This window comes from Cynocephalus volans, chromosome 7, assembly GCF_027409185.1.
Source record: "Cynocephalus volans isolate mCynVol1 chromosome 7, mCynVol1.pri, whole genome shotgun sequence".
In the NCBI taxonomy this organism is placed as follows: domain Eukaryota; kingdom Metazoa; phylum Chordata; class Mammalia; order Dermoptera; family Cynocephalidae; genus Cynocephalus; species Cynocephalus volans.
Window position 1 is genome coordinate 113623878 of NC_084466.1, and position 20813 is coordinate 113644690.

General features: G+C 32.8%; 1 protein-coding gene across 10 annotated transcripts in view; it reads left to right on the forward strand.

Annotated features, from left to right (window-relative positions):
* The window catches only part of PCDH15 (protocadherin related 15), an 801855-nt gene that overhangs the window by 436480 nt on the left and 344562 nt on the right, over positions 1-20813 (forward strand). For 8 of the 10 annotated variants that reach the window (XM_063103018.1, XM_063103019.1, XM_063103017.1 and 5 more), the window contains 2 exons: positions 9129-9335; positions 19712-19846. In XM_063103018.1, the coding sequence (XP_062959088.1) occupies positions 9129-9335; positions 19712-19846 (342 nt within the window). Of the gene's footprint in view, positions 1-9128; positions 9336-14559; positions 14581-19711; positions 19847-20813 lie in introns of all 10 variants that reach the window. The other 2 variants (XM_063103015.1, XM_063103016.1) reach the window with 1 other exon arrangement.

Consider the following 20813-nt stretch of genomic DNA (forward strand, 5'->3'; position numbering starts at 1 on the left):
ACACATACCCAAGAACTCCCAGTATATGATTCTGACAGCATAGATTAGTTTTGTCACTTTTTGAGGGAACATTTTATAATTGGGTTAAAGTTTAGACAAATATATCTAAATGGCTACTTGAAAGTTATAATCTAATAATATTGTTAATGCCAATAAGCGAATAAATTAGTTGAAATCTTAAATATATTTTAACAAGTAAATTGATAAGGAAAAATGTTAATGGAATGTAATTTTTGATTGAAAATAGAGAATGGAATTATTATTTAGCCCTCCAGCAAAATTCACCAAACCAAACACTTTTTATCATCTACTTGAGAGCTGAATTTAAAATAGGAAATAAAGGAATAAAAGTATATGGGTGAACATTTCGTAGCTGGGGATCTGCCAATTTTTCAGAGTCAGACTCCTATGAAGGTAAATAAGCATCCTGTACTTTGCTAACATAGGAAACTGAAAAATTACATCCTTTGTATACTAAAGGCTTTAGTACAGAGGTATTTAGCAAGGGATGTGATGTCCTGTAAGTGGACAGACAGAGGAGTTTGAATTATGCAGTGGCCTTTTATCCTGTATTGAGAATTTCTGGCTCCAGTAACATCATTCTACTTTTCAGAACTTCATTGTCTGCTTTCAGTGTACTTTTCTATATGCACTTGTTTTTCTCTGGGTAAATACTAAAAACTTTCTATAGAACAAATTAATTTCTTTCTGTCTTCCTTTCAATTTGCTGTTCCTTTTTATTTATTTAAAAATAATAAAAATAATAGAGTAAAAAACAGTTAATTTCACTTAAGTATATTGATGCTACTATATATACACATACGTACGCATATACAGTACATTGACACATGTAATGAAATTCTAATTTATTAACTAAGAACAGTAAAATGTTAAGACAGTTTGACCTTGACATATGAACAGTGACTAAGACTGAGTTTATTATTTGTAGAACATTACATTTATATATAGGCAGTCCTTTATCATGCAAGACAATTTTAGTGGAGTTCAGGCTGAACGGTTGGTAATTGTATAATTATACGCAGCCTCAATTACTAGAACCCATCTAAGTCAGCTGGCATGGCACCAGTGGCTCATGGGTATATGATATTATCTAGGATCCTTACTTTGTCATCTTTACTTACCAATAGGGCTGAAAAGAAGGATTTTCTAGGAAAATATTTTTGGATGACCAGAATAGTGTCTCTCAAAGTGCAAGCTGCTGACATTATAACCATGTGAGAGATTGTTAAAATGGAAATTCCTTGTCTCTAGGCCAGACATATGAATCAGAAATTTTGTGGCTAAAGTGTGGGAATCTGTTCTACAATAGGTTTTCCAGCTAATTCTTATGCACACTAAAGTTTGAGGATGTTTGCCCTATGTGGATGCCATGATTTTTTAAAAAATTAACTGTCATTTGCTTCTGGTAAAAAGAGAAATGGCATTTCCATTTGTTTTCCTTCCCTCCCTCTCTTCCTCCTATCTTTCCTTCCTAAGGTATCTTTTGTTTGTGAAAATTGGTCAAGCAAGTCCTAACAACCAGGGATTAAAAACTGTAGCTTAGTAAGAGACAAGCAAGTTAATTGGCAAATAAAACAAAGTGTGTTAAGTGTACCATAAGAACTCAGTCAGAATCCTGCTAAAGTTCTCAATTTGCCTTGGTCTGATAAGAAAATATATGTAAGTCATGCATTGAGTAAAGAACAAAGTACCTCAAAAAAATCATCTCTTTGTTCAAACCACTCACTGCCCATTTAAAAAACACCAAAAAAAAAAAAAAGAACTTATTTGCTTAAGTGTTATATATAAATTCATATAAAATATTCAGGAATATTATAGATCAACCTACTCACAGCACTCGACCATATATAGAGAGAACCACATGAGGTGAGTGTGGGAGGGGGTGAGGCAGGAATGTGCATCAATATGAATTATCTTTAGGTGAACCTGTTGCAGATATTAAAAACCTTTAAATGCATGAATAGAGACAGTCTATAACCTAAGGTGTTTATGTTGAACAGTCAGATAAATTCCTTTTTGCTTTAGTTGTCCCCCCAATACACACACAAAAGAAACAACTTCATAAATAACTGCCAAATGGAAATTAAAATTACGGCATATTCATTTGACTTGCATTATAGACAATGTCCAATGTATAGCCTATTAAAATTAAAAATACCCCAAATTCACACCAAATATGTTGTTTTTTTAGCTTTTTCCATATACTGAGGACTGGCTAAACATTCAACAATAAAGAAGACAGGCAAATATGATAGTATTTGCTCTTATGGAATTTATAAGTCTAGTGGAAAATGATGTTCAGACACTTAATTACAAGGGAATTTATTCTGCACACAATAGGATACCATAGAAATTAAGTAGAAATCTATAAAAATTATCAGCATTAAAATTTGGTTTTATTTTAACATTTTTAATGTTTAAGCAAGATAATACCATAATTAACTAAATTTATATGAGTATATTTTTTTCATCTTAATTTTACTGACATGGATTATTTCTTGACATATAAAAGACATTAATTATGTATTTTCAAATAAGAGATGGAAACTAAAATGATTAATTATTTTAAAAAACTGGTTTCCACTTTTCCCACATCTATCAACTAAACAGGAGTTTTTCTTTAAACTTTTTAAATAACAGTGATGCAGCTAACAGTTATTGAGAAAAACATTTTTTGCAACTCATTATTGTAAGTATTTTGAATATATTATGTTATGCAGTTATATAGTTTACAAACAAATAACAATATTATAAAATTATCCTGCAAATTGTAATTTACTGTGACTTGGGGAGATTCAGGGACTTGTCAAGTGTTGTGAAATTGGTCGTATGAAGCCTGGGAGATGAACATTGCTGTGTCTAAGCCACCTTTTCACCAGTGCAATGTTTGCTTTTTCAAAAATGTATGATTTTCTTACCAAAAGTGCCTTCATTTATTCAATATTTTTGGATGACCTATTCAATTACGTACTGTTACAAGATCTGGAAATCAACATTAACAAAAACGTCACACATCCTTGATTCCTTGGAAATTATATTCTAGTAGAAGGAGTCTGACAACAAATGACAAATATAATAAGTGTTTTAGTCTGTTTTGTGTTGCTATAACAGAAATACCTGAGACTGGGTAATTTATAAAGGAAAGAGGTTTATTTGACTTACGATTCTGGGACAGCTGCATCTGGGACAGCTGCATCTGGCACAGGCCTCAGGCTGCTTCTACTCATGGTGGAAAGTGGCAGGTACAAGCAGATCACATGGAGAGAGGAAGCAAGAGAGAAACAAGAGAGGAAGAAGGTGCCAGGGTCTTTTTAAGCAACGAGCTCTCACGGGAACTAATAGAGCGAGAACTCACTCATTAATCCCCCCTCCCCCAGGGAGAGCATTAATCCATTCATGAGGGATCCGCCCGCATGACCCAATCAGTTTCCAACACTGCCCCATTGGAGATCAAATTTCCACATGAGTTTTGGAGGGTACAACACATCCAAACTCCATCAATAAGTAAACAAATTTTGTAATATTTTAGAATTTGTTAAGTGCTATAGAAATGGAATTTCCAGTTGGAAGGATGTAATTTAAATTGGGCCGTCAAACTGGACTATATTGAGTAAGATATTTGATCCATGTGGACATCTGTGGGAACAGCATTTGAGGCAGAGGGAACAGTCAATGAAAAGTTTCTAAGGCAAGAATACACCTGGTTTTAATAGAGTAGTGGAAAGAAAATATGTCCAGAGCACATTGAGAAAGGAGGAGAGTAGTATGATAAAAGCAATAAGAAATCAGATCCTGTAGGTCCTGAGAAAAATTGAAAATCCTGGGAAGATTTTAATGAGAGAGTTGCATGATCTGTTTATCATCTAATAAAATCAATGAGCTTCAATTATAAGAATGAGCAAGGTTAGCAGCTGACTAAGAAGTTAAAATAATTCAGGTAACAGCAGATATTAGGTTGGATCAAGGTAGTAGTAGCAGAGTAGGTAGTAGCAGCAGAGTAGGTGAGAAGTATTTAGATCCTGTATATATTTTAAAGTTGTACTCAATAAAATGTCCTCAGAAATTAGATGTGAGGTGTGAAAAGAAGCAAGGAGGAAAGGTGAGTCCAAGGTTTTGGGCCTGAGTAACTAGAAGTGTGTAGGTGCCATTAAATTGGAAAAGACTGTGGGTAGAGTGGGTTTGTGAGGGGAGATAATAATTTCCTTTTTACAGAGATTAGATTTGAAATGAGTATTAGATACCCGAGAAGAATTATTAAGTACACAGTTGGGTCTAGATTGTGAAATTTGGAGGAGAGGCCCAGGCTGGAGATATAAATCAGGAGTCATTATAGTACTGACATTTTTAATGCCATGAGATTAGACGAGATTTTAAGTATAAAGAAGAGAAGATGACTAAGATCTGACTCCAATCTTAAGAAGCTGGGGAGAAAAGGAGAAACCAGCAAAGGAGAATAAAAAAAAAAAAAAAAGATATTAAGATAGGAAGAAAACCAAGAGAGAGTGTTGTCATGGAAGGCTAGTGAACAATGTTTTAAATGCTCACCGTAGGTCGAGTAAGTTAAGGACTGAAAATAAATACTGCTTTTAGCAATGTAGAAGTCGCTGGTGGTTTTGACAAGAACAGCTGTATAAGGGTACTTCAAAAAGTTCATGGTAGGATTTGTATTATCTTTTAATTCCATTTTTCCATGAACTTTTTGAAGTACCCATGTATTTGAGTGGTGGGGGCAGAGCCATTCGAAGTGAATTAAAGAAAAATTGGGAGGAATGAGTGTCAAAGAGAACACATATCTACAAAGTGGTCTCTATATATGCACAATAAGTAATTCTTGACTTTCTAGAAAAAATGATTTCCTTCTTCTCTCCTAGGATTTATTTAAATGTCTTTATTCTCTTACACATTTTCTTCATTATAGTTATTTTATTTACTTGAAAAGTTTCATATTAGAAACAGTGGACTTTGTTAAACAATTACCTGCCACTGAGCTAGCAGAAAAGAAGTTATTTTGTAATCTCAGTCCCCAGGTGCAAGATAATAATAGAGATTATCAAGATTTGCTTGTTTTAGTATTGAAAATGGAGTGGTTTGTCTTTTTCAATGATTTCTCCTCCAAAGTAACTAAATAATGTGTTTTTTTAAACTTCTGCTTTCTTTGGCATTAGTTTTACTTTGGTCCCATTAGTAAAAACAGGATTCATGCCCAGAATTTCTCCAGACAAAACCTGATTTTTAAATATGATGTTTAACTTGTAACCACAGACTTTATAGATTTAAACAAGGTTATCTTATGAGATTAAATGATTTTTTTTTTTTTGAAATACCACCTTGTTGCACTCGATCTGCTTTTATATACTCCTCATCTCTTTCACTACTGATTACGCTGGACTAGAATAAGTCAGGTATTTGAGAACTCATTTATATCATATAGAAGGAAAAAAAAATGGATGAGAGAATTGATGCATGAACTCACTAAAGATCAAGGTATAATATTAATTTGTTTTAATTTCTGTATCTTAACTCTAATCCAATCAGAATATTTATGTAAATATTCTTTCTTATAACTAATTTCACCCATCAGTTTTACTTTTGGATATTCGTTTGCCTTCTATTAATTCGAGAAAGTTGTGAATTTCCCTCTGCAGCCTCTTATAAATCAGGAGGCCTCAGTTGGAGTGCCCAAGTGTGTCTGTTATGTGCTGTGTGGCTTTGATCATAAAACTAACCTTTCTGTTTCTCCATAAGTACAAAAGCTTATGTTTTTACACTTAGATTCAAATGACATAGGAGTTAAGAATGTGGGCTTTGCAGGACTCTTCTGCTCACACTTAAGAAACAAACAAACAAACAAACAAAAAACAAGAATGAAGGCTTTGGAGATAGTTACCTGGTTAACAATCCAAAACAACTCAAATAGGACAAAATATGTAGTAGCCATACAAAAATGCTAGTCATTATAGTCATTATTAACAACAAACTAATGTTAGGGTAATAACAGGCAGAAATTTTATATGTTATTTTAAAAGATATGGGGAAGATAAAGATTAGACTGTTTCTATGGATCCAATATGAGTTTTATTTCTCTTTTCACTGGATCACTTTGTCTTCATCATGCAAATAATACGTGTTTTACTGGCTTCGTAGCTGCCAGTAAAAATTAATGACATACGTGCTGAATATAACATGTAAGCTTCTTCCATTATTATATAATTTTGCCTTATTTTTTCCCTCCTTGCCACCCATGCGAGTATACTGTGTGTTTGTTTGTGATGGTTGAGAGAAGGGGAAAAATTATAAAATTTGCAACTCTTCATAACATTATTAGTATGTCCTGGATGTGACATGGCTATTAGAATAATCAGATATAAAATAAAGAGAGAGAAAAAGAGATCTTTTCAGAATGACTTGCCTGTATGAACTGCTCAAACAAGAGTCAGGCAGAGCATCCCTGCTTTACACAAATCAAAGTCGTAGGGTTGGAACCCCATATGGACCAATTAGTTTCACTCAGTGAAAAAAACATGTACCTCTTGCCCTGGTCAGCTGTCTCTAGAAAACCTGATGTATGTCACAGAGGGAAGTCACTAGAACATCCATGGCTCAGCACAAATTAATCATAATTGCTGGATGCAGAAAGATTTCATCCATACTGATGGTGTCAGTGTGGTTTTGTGTGAAGAAGGATAATTCCAGACAGGGCCATATACTTTTCCAGTACTGTCGTCCTCAGTGTAGAGCAGGGGCTCATAAACATTTTGTGCTGTGCACCATTTTGGTATTCGACTGCCAAATAATTTAATTGTATAAAATAAACTACATAATATCACAAAGGAAATCTACAATTGAAATAGAGATATCAAAATATTAAATAACAAATAAAAGTAGTTTTTATCATGCATTATTTCATTATGGGTTTATTAATTATCGTAATTTCATATTATTAATTAGTATAATAATATTTCAACGTATCTTCAATATGAATAATAATGTGGAGCACAAATATATGAGGATTTTTCTTAGTACAAAGTCACCAATTCTGCCAAACATCACTGTGGTCTATTACCTACCTTCTTAATTGATGAAAATGTTAAATTACAATTAGAAGAAAGTGAAAATTATCTTTTAGAGGCCCACGTTCTTGCATCTGGATTAAACAATTGGAGATATCTAACTGAACTATTTATAAACCTTCATAGCCAACATGTTACTGTTTCATCTAGAAAAGCACTACAGAATTTAGTATAACGTATTTTACTTTGAGTTGATTTAAAAATAAAGCTATTCTTTTTTTTTTTTTTTAAATTTTATTTTGTCGATATACATTGTGGCTGATTATTGCTCCCCATCACCAAAACCTCCCTCCCTTCTCCCTCCCCCCTCCCCCCAACAATGTCCTTTCTGTTTGCTTGTCATATCAACTTCAAATAATTGTGGTTGTTATATCTTCTTCCCCCCACCCCGGTTTGTGTGTGTGTGTGTCTGTATGTGTGTGTGTGTGTGAATTTATATATTAATTTTTAGCTCCCACCAATAAGTGAGAACATGTGGTATTTCTCTTTCTGTGCCTGACTTGTTTCACTTAATATAATTCTCTCAAGGTCCATCCATGTTGTTGCAAATGGCAGTATTTCATTCGTTTTTATAGCTGAGTAAGTATTCCATTGTGTAGATGTACCACATTTTCCGTATCCACTCATCCGATGATGGGCATTTGGGCTGGTTCCAACTCTTGGCTATTGTAAAGAGTGCTGCGATGAACATTGGGAAACAGGTATACCTTCGACTTGATGATATTCTAACAAGGGTGAAAGCATATGAATGAAAATTAATGACAGATAATTCGAATCCATTTCAATAAATATATATACTATTGAATTTTATTAATGGTTTTTCTTAAAGCTTGGAGGAAATTTTCTAGAAGTTAGTTGTGATAAAATCTTCCCTGAAACTTTTTAATTTTTATATAGTAAGATACATTTTTTAAGAAACAGAAAGTCTAGGGTTGGTGTTTCCCCGTTCGTAATGTGACCATGTGATAGATTTCCTAAGAAAACTTATTAGAAATAGAAATTATTATCAATGTCTTAAACATCGGAGGAGGTAAAAAAAAGGCACACATATAATAATACATGAATATTAATTTTATTTCAGTAGCGTATTTCTGGTTAAGTAATATTTGAAATCCCATAGCTACTAAAACGTTACAATGAAATTACTTTTGTCCTTTATAGGATGCTTTTAGGGGCTTTCATTGGGAAATAAATATAGACTTAATCTTTTAACTTTTTATAGAACTATGAATTATTTGGGTATTGTCATAGTCTGTTTGGACTGCTATAGCAGCATACCATAAACTGAGTGGCTAATAAACAACAAACATCTGTTTCAGTTCTGTAGGTTGGGAAGTTCAAGATCAAGGCTCTGGCAGATTTGGTTTATGGTAAAAGCCCACTTCCTTCTAGAAGTGTCTTTCTTGCTATGTCCTCACAGGGTGGAAGAAGAAGCAAAAGATCTCTCTCGGGACTCTTTTATTAGGGCACTCATTCCATTCATGAAGGCTCTGCTTTGGTGACCTTATCACTTCCCAAAGGCCCCACTTCTTAATGCTATCACCTTGGGAGTTAGGATTTCAACATATGAACTTTGAGGGTACACAAACATCCAGACTATAGCAGAGATTGTGGAATGAGAAGACATAAAAGAGACAAAAATAAGTAGAGACTTTATTTGGGTTATAAATCTTTTTCTGTCTTCATCTTTTATTTAAATATTTTATCAGTAATTCACTCAAATATCCTCATTTATTTTTTGTCTAACTATTTGAATACAGTTCTCTCTCCTTACTGTGTGCAATAACAATTGCAATAATTCATTGCAGTATTTTTTTTTTAAATATGCATTGAGCTTGAAGACAGGAGATCAAGCAATTGATTAAGCCTCTCTGGATTTTCATTTCCTCATTTATGTTTTATAATGACCCTTTAAAGCATTTTTCTTTCTGTAATGATAGTAGCTAAAAAGAGACTCCCTATATATAACTTGAAAATTGATGCTCCAAAAGGACTCCATAACATGTAATTTTTTAACCTTTTTTTTTTCTTTCTTAGGCTGAACAGGACAATGGCCATCCTCTTCCTGCTTTTGCCAGTCTGCATATTGAAATACTGGATGAAAACAATCAGAGCCCATATTTTACAAAGCCCAGTTATCAAGGCTATATCCTGGAGTCTGCCCCAGTGGGAGCAACCATTTCTGACAGTCAAAATTTGACCACTCCTTTAAAAATTGTAGCTTTGGACAAAGACATAGAAGACGTAAGTTAAACATGTATTTTTGCTCTTCTATTTTAACACATCTATTGCTATATTTATGTTACTAGGAATTATTACAAGATATGGCTACATAAACTAAAATAATGAAAAAAGTCAGTATAAATGAGTCTTAGTATTATAATTTAATTCCATGTCAAGGATATTAAAAAAAATGCATGAATTTAATAACTGTTCTTTTTCAGTTTTCAGATATTCAGTAAATGGAAGAAAATGAATGTTTCACTTGGGGTTTGCTAAATCACCAGGGCAATCTTTTGTATTATTATAGGTTGAAAACTGTTTTATATAATTGCTGATTAGGACAAAATAATGGCATTGCTAAATGAGTATAAAAATCTTTGAGGCAGCCCTGCAGTGTGTTCTTGGCAGATTTTTCATTCAGTCTGGTGGTGTGTTATTAAAGAAAACACACTGAGGGGCAGCTGACTCACTCACACTTGTGCCAGTGGCTGTGCTGATGCTGACAGTCCTTCACACATCATTGTCCTCTGTTTTTGTTGTTATCAACACTACCTGCATGAGTGGGAAATGGTCCAGGATGGGAACATTGGAGCATTTACATCCTTAGCAAGAGTGGACAGAAAATCTATACCAGGCCAGCCTGAGTCCTACCAGAAATGTATTGGGAAAGGGGGTGTGGAGAAGGAGCTGGAAGACTTCGACTTGATGTATTGAAGAAGTAGAAATAAATCTGAAGCCCTTGTAGCCAAGTTTGCTGACATCACAGAGAAAGCCATTGTCAGTGGGAGAGAATGAAGCCAGAGAGACACACGCAGAGAAGACAGGCCTGTTGGGTCCCTGTTTTTAAAATTATGAACCCAGAGCTGTTCCAATCCCTAAAGATTTGCTTTTTATTCTGCAGACTGCCACAGTATTTCCATACATGTACATGTGTGTGTGTACACATATAATTTTTTTGCATTGTTTTATTTCTGTCACTGGAAACTTAAAATAATAGTGACAGCGATTTCTCCCACTTCAACAGCTGGGTCTGATAGAACTTTCTGTGATGATGGAAGTGTTCTGTTGTTGTGCTGTCCAATACAGCAGCCACTAGTCATATGTGGCTAATAAGTACTTGAAATGCGAAGAACTAAAAACATAAATTTTGTATTTTAATTTTAGTGAATTTAAATATAAATAGTCACATGTTTCTATCTGGACAACTCAACTCTAGAACATCCCGAATATCTCATCACACAGAGCTTTATCACCTCTTTAGTAAACTAAGAGGGAACTTTCAGATCAGATTTTTTTCTTTCCTTTTTTTTTTTTTTTTTTTTTTTTTTTTGCTTTTCTGAAGAAATGTTGTGACCCTGAGCAGAGGCTGTGGCAACTCTTGTGGGTATTTTGGGCATTTCATCTCTTCCCACCAGATTTTTATTTTACTCTTCAAAGCTCCTATTTTTTTCTTTTCTTCTTCTATCCCACCTTTTTTGTCCTTCTTAGTCTCACTGTTGTTGTTGTTTTTTTTTCCATCTCTTCTCATATCACAAGTTTTAACAATAGCTAATTGTCACTGAGTTCTCAGTATGTGCCAGACAATATAGTAAATGCTTTGTCTTACATTAGTTCTCTTAAATCCTACAGCAAACAGATGCAATTTCTCATATTACAGAAGGGAACACTGAAGCTATTTTAAATGCCTTACTATGATCACAGACTTAGTATATGGTAGAGCCGGACATTGAGCCAAGGTCTACGGGAAACAAACTCCTTGATATTAAGCATTAGTCTAGATAGCCCCTATCCTACATATTTTATATACTCTGACTATAATCTGACTATAATGATAGTTGATTAACTCTATAGGCTTTCTTCTTAGAAAGACACACACACACACAATTTTATTTACCGGCTCTGGTGGTTTAGGGATCCCCTCAAATTTTATGGGTTTCATGAGTCACAAGGAAAAACAATCTTTCACTTAGTGAATCCTCACTAGAAAACACCCACAGACACCTTTATAAGTTTTATCCTAAGCTAAGCTAATACATTTTGCAAGCCTGGAGACGTCCCACAAATTTTGGTGTGGATTTTATTTTGTTTTTCAATTGAATATATACTCATACTTTAAGTAATGATGGGTCAAATTGAAAGTTTTGCTAGTACACGTAATACCTTCAAGGACACAGTGGTTAGAAAAAGCCAAATCCTAAAGTCATGCAGTTTTCGTTTTTACACAATAGCAAAACTTATGTATTTATACTTGCTGAATGTATTTATGTTATATAATGGTTGCACACTAAGGCTGATGCTTGCTCGTATGGGCACTTACTTGTCTGTATTGTCTCTTCACTTTAAAATTACAAATGCTAAATTGTGATCTAACAAACTTTATAAAAGACAGTAGGGCTCACAGGCAATGATGAACTGGAGTGGAGAGAAATTTTGGATCTAAAACTTTTGGGAAACACTACTTGAAATTCTACTCTTGGAGATCTGCAATGCCTACTAAATGCTCTGAGATGTTTCCAAGGGATGGGTGGTTAGGATTTAGGACTTTAAGACAGCTCTAGGTTTGACTCCTAGTTCTGCCATGTAATAGCTGTGTTACATTGTGAGGCTCATATTCACCAGGTGCCCCTCTAGTTCAATCAGCTACACGGTAGCAATCATTGCTGCCTTGGTCTCATGTTCAATTGGGGCTAGTGAAGACATGCATGGAGAGATCATTTCACTAAGACGATGTCATGTATATGGAGAGTGGCATGATTAAAATATTTGGTAAAAATTTCCAGTAATTAGACATCTGGTCACTTGTTTATTATAGACCCAACTTCTTTCTAAAATTATCTATAGGGAATGAGTATCATTAGGTGTCCAGAAAGTGAACAAGTACATCTAATCTCCTAGTGACAAAGGTTTCTAAAATATCTTATACAGTTTCTGTATATCTGTAATTTAAATAAATTTATAGAATATTAGAGATAGTTTTATTCATCTTCCTACTATATGTAAAATGTACTCCTAAAACTAATTCCCCAGAAATTGATGTAACACTTCACTGAGACACTCAAGCTAGAAACTTTGGAGTCTTCCTTAATTTTTATGTCCTCTACTCACCACAACTTAGAAATCTTCAAGCTCTTTTGTTTCGTAACCCATTTGTTTCTTGAATCTTTTTTTTCCTCTTCATCTTTAAAACCACTACCCTAACAGTCTTTTACTAGAATTATCTCTGGATATGTTTGTTACCTTTTGTTTCTTTTCAAATTCATTTTTCACTCAGCCACTAGAATGATTTATTTAAAAGCTCAAATCTCACTATATCACACTGCTGCCTGATATACTTTTGTGCCTAATTCTTTACAGGAGAAAATTCAGACTTAGGTACATGGCTTTCTGTATCTTTGTACTTGAACATTTTTGCGGCCTTAATTTCCAAAACGTTCTTCTCCTGTTACGTTTAGCAATGACTTGCAGTTTTCTGCATATGCCAAGGTGCATCTTACCTAATTATCTTTGGGACATTTTCTATGATTTGAAATCTTTCATCTTTCATTACACAGACTGGCTTGGATTACTTATACTTAGTGTTTAGAATTTAGTCAGGCATTCCCTCGTTCAAGAATCTTTTCTGAAGTATTCATTGTCTAAGTTGAGTTACATGTCCACCTCTGTGAATTACTCTAATGTTATCCTTCCAGTTTTGCAATATATACCTTTCTCCTGCATTGAGTTTAAATCTCTTGAGGATAGGCCGTGTATCTTAATACTTTTTGTATCCTGAATACCTAACATATTTACCAGCGTTTAATAGATTTTAGTAATTCTTCAGGAACTACTAAATTCAGATATGATTGAAGACATAAGGATCTCTAACATATGCTTCAAAAATTCTAATGATTCTGAACTAACTATTTCACAATATGGCCCATTTCTTGGCTGGTTAACTCTAATTCTTAGACAGCTCCTCATCATACTGAGCTGAAACCAGCCTTCTTGTAACTCACTCGTTATTCCTTAACTTTTCCATATGCCCGCACCCAGAAAAAATCTGTGAAATAGTCACTAATATGTTTGAAGATGGATTTATCTTCTTCTGAATCATCTCTTTTTCCAGGCCTGCCATTCTTTATTTTTATATAGCAGAAGAGTTTGTTGCTAAGGTATTTAAAGATCTGTATTAACAAAAGAAAATTTCAAGGCTCTTATAGTTCACAGGCATAATTTGTGTTACATGGTAAAATCTAGCTGTATTTGACAGTCATAATAGTGAAAATAATCAGCATAAAGAGACATTGACATGTCACCTTATACAGGTGTCACCAGTAGAAATGGAGATTAAGAGACTCAAGCATGAAAAGAGGCATTATCACTGCATGGATTGGCTGTCATGAGTTACTTCAAGGTTAGCTATGCCAGAAGGAACATGACAAGAAGGAGACCAATATGGATCCATTTGTCCAAAAATTAAGTTGTATTTCTTCCTTCAATTCAGTGGAAAGTGGGAAAAAGATTTAAGAATTAGTAGCCGGGACTGCTTAATTGTGATGTTATTTGCAGTATAGATTTTGAGTAAGAAGAAATCATAAGGGTCACAGTAAAACTGAAAACAAAAGTACACAGAAACATTTGTATCAATGTTACTTTTTTATGGATATATAGATATACACATATGCAGATATGTGTATGTATGTGTGTATATATACATATGCATCACTTACGTTTATCTGCTTTTCAAGGTAGTCTTACTACATCATAGTTTCAAAATAGTTCACAGTATAAGAACAGTAGGAAATGCACAAGGTATTTAAAAGACATATCGGATACAACCATGTTTTCAGTGTCAAAGTCCCTAAAAGCTGATTATGAATTCCGATTACCAAAAAATAACCAGGAAACAATAATTAACAAAAGTTATCCATTTGGCTTGTAAAGAAACAATGATTTACTTATAATTCCGTGTCAATTAATTTCCCTGCATAGAGTGTTATTGTTTCAAAATAAAGGAATCTTTGAAATGTATTTTCATATACTCTTAAGGGTATTATGTACTTGCTTTATGAATATTATTATTTCATCCTATGCATGTCAAAATATTAAGCAAAAAGTTATTATATACACTTTGGAAAAAGTTAATAATTTAAATCTACTAGAAAATAGTTATTTTAAAAATTTTCTACTATTATACATTTATATGTCATATATACAGTTGTGATCATTTATATTTGTTTTTATTTCACGTCTAATTTTCATATAGGTTCCATCTGGTGGAGTTCCTGTAGGTACTAGGCATTAATTTTGTGATTGTTCCTTTGTTAATTGCTGTGGTTCATTTCCTTGTTCTTTTTGTTTTCCACTAAAACAAGTAATCATTACTTTATTATCACTTGTAAAACAGCTATAATTACTTTATACAAACTGAAATATTTTTACATCATATTATTGGTTATAGTACTTGAAATTTTGTAGAATCCAAATTTCATTGTGAACTTAGACAAAGATGATTTAATTACTAAATGCTTTCTTAGTCTATGACAGACTTTAGTAATTCATTATGGCATTCTTTTTAAACAATTCTGTGTTTGGGGTTGAACCCTTTTGAGCTAAGTTCATCAGGCAACTACTGCCAATTAATTAAAATTGGCAGACAAGATGAAATTTTGTGTTCTTTTTTTGGGTATGCTTTATTATTTATATGTATGCACATAAGTATGCATACATATATATATGCACATATGTGTGTGTGTATACGTATGTATATATTTCTGTGTTAAATGGATGCATATATGAGCATGGATATGATTTCTGTGTGTGTTATATCATATTTTTATTCAAATTAGAAGTTTCAAATTGGTTTCAAATCCAGTAGACTGCCATATTTGTACAAAGCTCTTCTATATGATGGGATATTTTTGTTTTACATTCATAAGTTTCATTTTCTTTCTATTTATGTATACATTTACTTTTGCATGTATTTTGTTCTTTGTTATGACTGTATATCAGAGTTTATTTTACACTCTCAGAAAATACCGTAGTAATCTGAAGTAATATACCATACTTCCCGAATGATATTTTAGGGTAAAATAGGTATTACTTTATGCCAAGGGAAAAAAAAGAACATTTGTTAATCAATTCTCTGTGTACATATTGATTTAGAACACTAATATTTATTTTAAATAAATTTATAAATACAGTGACTGCATACTAGATACTGCCTTTATTAGAATTTTAATCCAAAGCATTTTTGTCATTCATATTCTAGTCCATAAAACTTAGGAGCACGGAACTCTTACAAGATGAGAGGTTTTACAAATATAGAAATGTTGACTGAACTTGAGTTCTCAATTATAGTAATGTAAAATTCAAATAGATTTTTGAAATCTATACTGTATAGGCAGTAGGCAAAGACAGAATTTAAGTTTTAAAAGAAATTTATGAGAAGGAAATGTGATATGCCCATTATTTCTTACCAAAAATTTGATATACCTGAAGTTGTTTGTCAAGAACAGCAAAATCTTTAACTGTAAATATTGTCAATCAAAACAGTAGTTTTGTTGGTATTTACATGTGTCCATTGAAATTTTACGTTGAAATTACATAAAATTTTCATAAAATGTATAAAATTATATGGTGTACTTTTTTGAATATTCATACTATATCTAAAATTAATATTATCCTTAGAAATAAATCTAACACATGGATGAACATATATAAAATTATGTTAAGTGAAATAAGCCAAGCACAGAAAGGGAAATAGAACATATCCTCACTTATATGTGGGAGCTAATAAAAAAAACAATAAAAAAATTAATAAAAAGTGAAAGAAAGATACAACAATCACAATAATATGTTGAACTTTTAAGAGAAGGAAACGTATTCATAACTGAGGTTATGAGGGGAAGAAAAGGGGAAGGAGAAAGGGGGAAAAGGAGGAATTGGTAAAGGGTGATGAAAATTGATTACATTTTATAATGGAGAGTGTACAAATTATCCTGATTTGATCATCACATATTGCACACAGGTATTAATAATCAATGCTGTACCCTACAGGTATGTATAACCAACTATGTTCCAATAAAAAATAAATATAAATAAACATATTAAACACTTAGTGATAATTTGCTGAACGCTTTCAAATATGTCTTTTTGAATTTTAGTACTTAAAGAAATACCAGGGTATTCACCAACATGTATGTTATATACAAGTTCAAGGAAAGATTCATATTATCTAATTCTATTTTCCACAATTTTTTGAAGTGTCCTCACCTACATATAAAAGGCTATGAACTTAAATAAACATAAATTTCTTTTTTTTTTGACTTTTCTTTTCTTTTTTCTTTTTTTTTTTTTACATTTTATTTTGTCGATATACATTGTGGCTGATTATTGCTCCCCATCACCAAAACCTCCCTACCTTCTCCCTCCCCCCCTCCCCCCCAACAATGTCCTTTCTGTTTGCTTGTCGTATCAACTTCAAGTAATTGTGGTTGTTATATCTTCTTCCCCCCCCCCCCGGTATTGTGTGTGTGAGTGTGTGTGTGTGTGTGTGTGAATTTATATATTAATTTTTAGCTCCCACCAATCAGTGAGAACATGTGGTATTTCTCTTTCTGTGCCTGACTTGTTTCACTTAATATAATTCTCTCGAGGTCCATCCATGTTGTTGCAAATGTCAGTATTTCATTCATTTTTATAGCTGAGTAGTATTCCATTGTGTAGATGTACCACATTTTACATATCAATGTTCATCGCAGCACTCTTTACAATAGCCAAGAGCTGGAACCAGCCCAAATGTCCATCATCAGATGAGTGGATAAACATAAATTTCGAAGAGTTATTTTTTAATCAAGTTTAACTGTGCAAAACAGACTATGATGAACTATAATATGTCAGCTATAGTGCTAGATTTATGTAATACATTATCTCCACATTAAACAAATAATCTGCAGGTCTGGGAAATGTTATCTTAGTCTGCAGCTAGTTATTATAAAAGGACTCAAGAGGTTGATACATTTAAGCTATCAAAAAGTCTTTAATGTCTTTAGTTATCTAATATGACAGAGTCTGTTTATGGAGTATCGATGTGTATATCACCTTCAAAAAGGAAGCATTTAACAAGAAAAATTTGGGGACTTTTCATAAAATTGGTAAAACAAAATGGGTTGTTTGTGACACAAGCTATTATAATATAGTCACATATGTACATGCTGGTTCACGTCCCAACAGTCATTGCAGGATTACATTACAATACCCTGACATACAAAAATGCTTAAAAATATGGTGAATGTATAAATGAATACACCTACAGTTAAGTGGAAGAAAAGAAACTAAGAAAGGATTAAGGTACTAAGGAAATAGAGAATGATGGAAGGGATTTAAACAAAAGAAAAGAAATAAGTATTTGGTAGGCAAGTCACATAGTAAAATTTGCTCAGCTTGTGTTACTAGGGCCTAAAGGTATGTGCAAAACAATACATCTTAAATGGCATCATCGCTGGTACACTGAGAGAAAACAAACAAACAAACAAAAAAAACGTATGAATTGAAAAGCTTAGTGACTGGGTAAAATCAAAGGATAAACACTAAAAAAAAAAAAAAAATGGCAGACACTCCTACTTTTTTTATTGCCTAAAACTTCATGTGAAGTAACATTTTTATCATCTCTAAAGTCATATTCAAATTTCATCAGAATTGAATCTAAAATGTAACAAAATAACAAGAATCCTCAAAACTGTGGTTCAAAATATGTTTAGTTATATGCATCTTATAACTTCCTTTTATGGACAAATAACTTAATTTTTTATTAACTAACATATTTGATTAACCAAAATACCCCACTTTGTAATCATTCTGAGTAATTGGGCTCATGACAGTGAAATGAAAACTGAAATTTCTGAAAATATCAGTGTAAAGCCTCCTGACTTTTATCTCTTAATATCTTTGACCATTTTATAAAAGACCAGTGAAAATTATTACCTATTTTCTTAATTGTTCAAGATAAATGTAACACACTGACTTTAAATCAAAATCCTGAACACGGAAGCTACCACAGAATATTATGAATACATAAATTGTTTCAGGTTCAAATGAAAGCATGCATTCAAATTATTTGAAATGTACACGTATTGCAGCTTTTAAAAGATGTATGCATTTAAGTATAATGGGGATCAAATCATGTCCACTTTTTATTATAGTAGTGCCATTTCAGCTTTCTCACTTTTACATAGAAATTTTTTAAAATGTTTTATTTCTTTTCAAATTAACACATGCTTAACAATTTTCTACTCTCAGTTTTGTCCTCAGCCCTTGATACCACAAATAGAAAAGTGTCCTATAATGTTAAAATGCATTTCACATCATACTATGCATCATATTTTAAAAGGTACCATAATCTATAAAAACACCTTACCTCCCATATAATCTCTTTTTCTGTTTTTCATAGCCTTCCTGATAGTCTGCTGTTTTCAATATTCCCTTTTTACTTGCACCACCACCTTTCTTTCCCATTATGCACACACCAATCCATACCATCCTAATTTGTCTTTGCTCTTTCTCTGAATTGCAGAGAATAATGTCTTATCTTTCAGGGGTGCAATGAAGGGTTTCCAATGTTGAGTTAATTATCTCTTAGTCTGAACTTTTGAAATCCTCTCATGCTTAAGTATTATGACTTTTATCTAGACTCTTTTATCAGGCACATGTGCTAAATTCATGTGTATTTTCAATCAAATCATCTGAAATATTTTAATTAAATTAAACGCTATGTTTCCCTTTGGAGAATCTTGACAACATTAAAATGAGAAAGATCATGCCTGATATTTAGAGGTAATGAATAATATACATAAGCAATTTCATTTTTATTTTGCATTATAAGTGAGAACAGGATGGTAACATACATATGTGCAGTTTATTACTATAAATGAAGGACTTATAAAATCCTATAGCTAAAATTCTGGGCTCCAATTTTCTTTTTCTGTTTTTATTTATTATTTTTCTAGTCCAGTAAAGTTCTAGAAAATATTGATATTAAACAACCAGTAAGAACATATTCAATTGGGTTGTTTTCTTTCTTTTTCCTCCTCTTTTTCACATTAATTATACATGGCTACTTCAAAAGGTTTGTGGAAAAATAGAATTTAAAGATAATAGTCTTTCCATGAACTCTTTGAGACTCCTTGTACTAATATTTATTCCATTATTTTGTATTACACAATATGGGTCATTGTCTTTTGGATAGTTTATCTCATTTATGAGTAAATATCTATTTAAACCTCTCTTTTCTTTAGAAGTTCTTTAGACAAATGTATATTTGTGTACTAAATTTCAAAAATTAATTTTCAGGTAATGAACTAAATAGCTGCATGATTTATTCATCATGTTACATAATGACATTTTTTTTTTTCTTGAAGACAAAAGACCCAGAGCTTCACCTGTTTCTGAATGATTACACCTCAGTCTTCACTGTCACACAGACTGGTATCACTCGCTACCTCACCTTAGTTCAACCAGTGGACAGGGAAGAACAGCAAACTTATACCTTTTCGGTAAGGAGATTTCATGTTCATATATATGGATGTGTGTAACTGAAAGAGATGTCTGTTCAAAACTAAAAAGGTCAATGTCTTCAGGAGAAAAATACAATATTTTCAAGTAATACCAGAGAGAATATCAATAACAAAAAAGACTTCGCATGTATTTCTACTTTTCTAAGTTTGGGCTCATATAGCTGTATGAACATTGTTCCCCACAGAAGAAACATGCTTTTCAGTATGAAAACAATGAATTGGGAATTTCATTCTTCACCATGGACTCATAAATGACTTAAATTGAGATATAAACTAGAATCCACAAAATACAGAATTATTTCCTTTATTTATTTATTTATTTTTTTTGTGGTTGTTGCTACTGCATTTTAAATTTTGTCATAGTGGTAAGCCAGTGTTTCTCAACAGGGAATAATTTTTTCCTCCAGTAAACATTTGTCAATGTCTAGAGGCATTTTGGGTTGTCAGACTGTGAGGGGATGCTACTCGTATCTGGTGGGTAGACATAAAGAATGCTGCTAAACATTTTATAATACACAGAACAGCCCTCCACAACAAAGAATCATCTGACCCAAAATGTCAGTAGTACTTAGGTAGAGAAATCTTGGGTTAGGCTAATCAAAGGGGAAAATGTAAAGTGTGATTGTAAATAGTTATCATCAGATAGGAAAAAATATACAACTAGTACAGTAGGGTTGAGAGGTAAACACAGCTAAAAAGGAAGTTTTAACTATATCCAAATTCTTAAATCAGATATAGGAGAAAGATGAGCTGATAGAAAATCACGAGCTGTGGGATTTACATAGGAGTTATTTCTAGAGAAGACTACACAGCAGAAGACCAGATTTTCCAGGAAACCTTATGTGACAGTTAAAACTTAGGTACACAGTGGATTTCAGAAGTCATTTAGACAAGAATGATGGCATCGCAGCACTGATTTTGCTTGTCAGGCATTCTTAAAATGTTG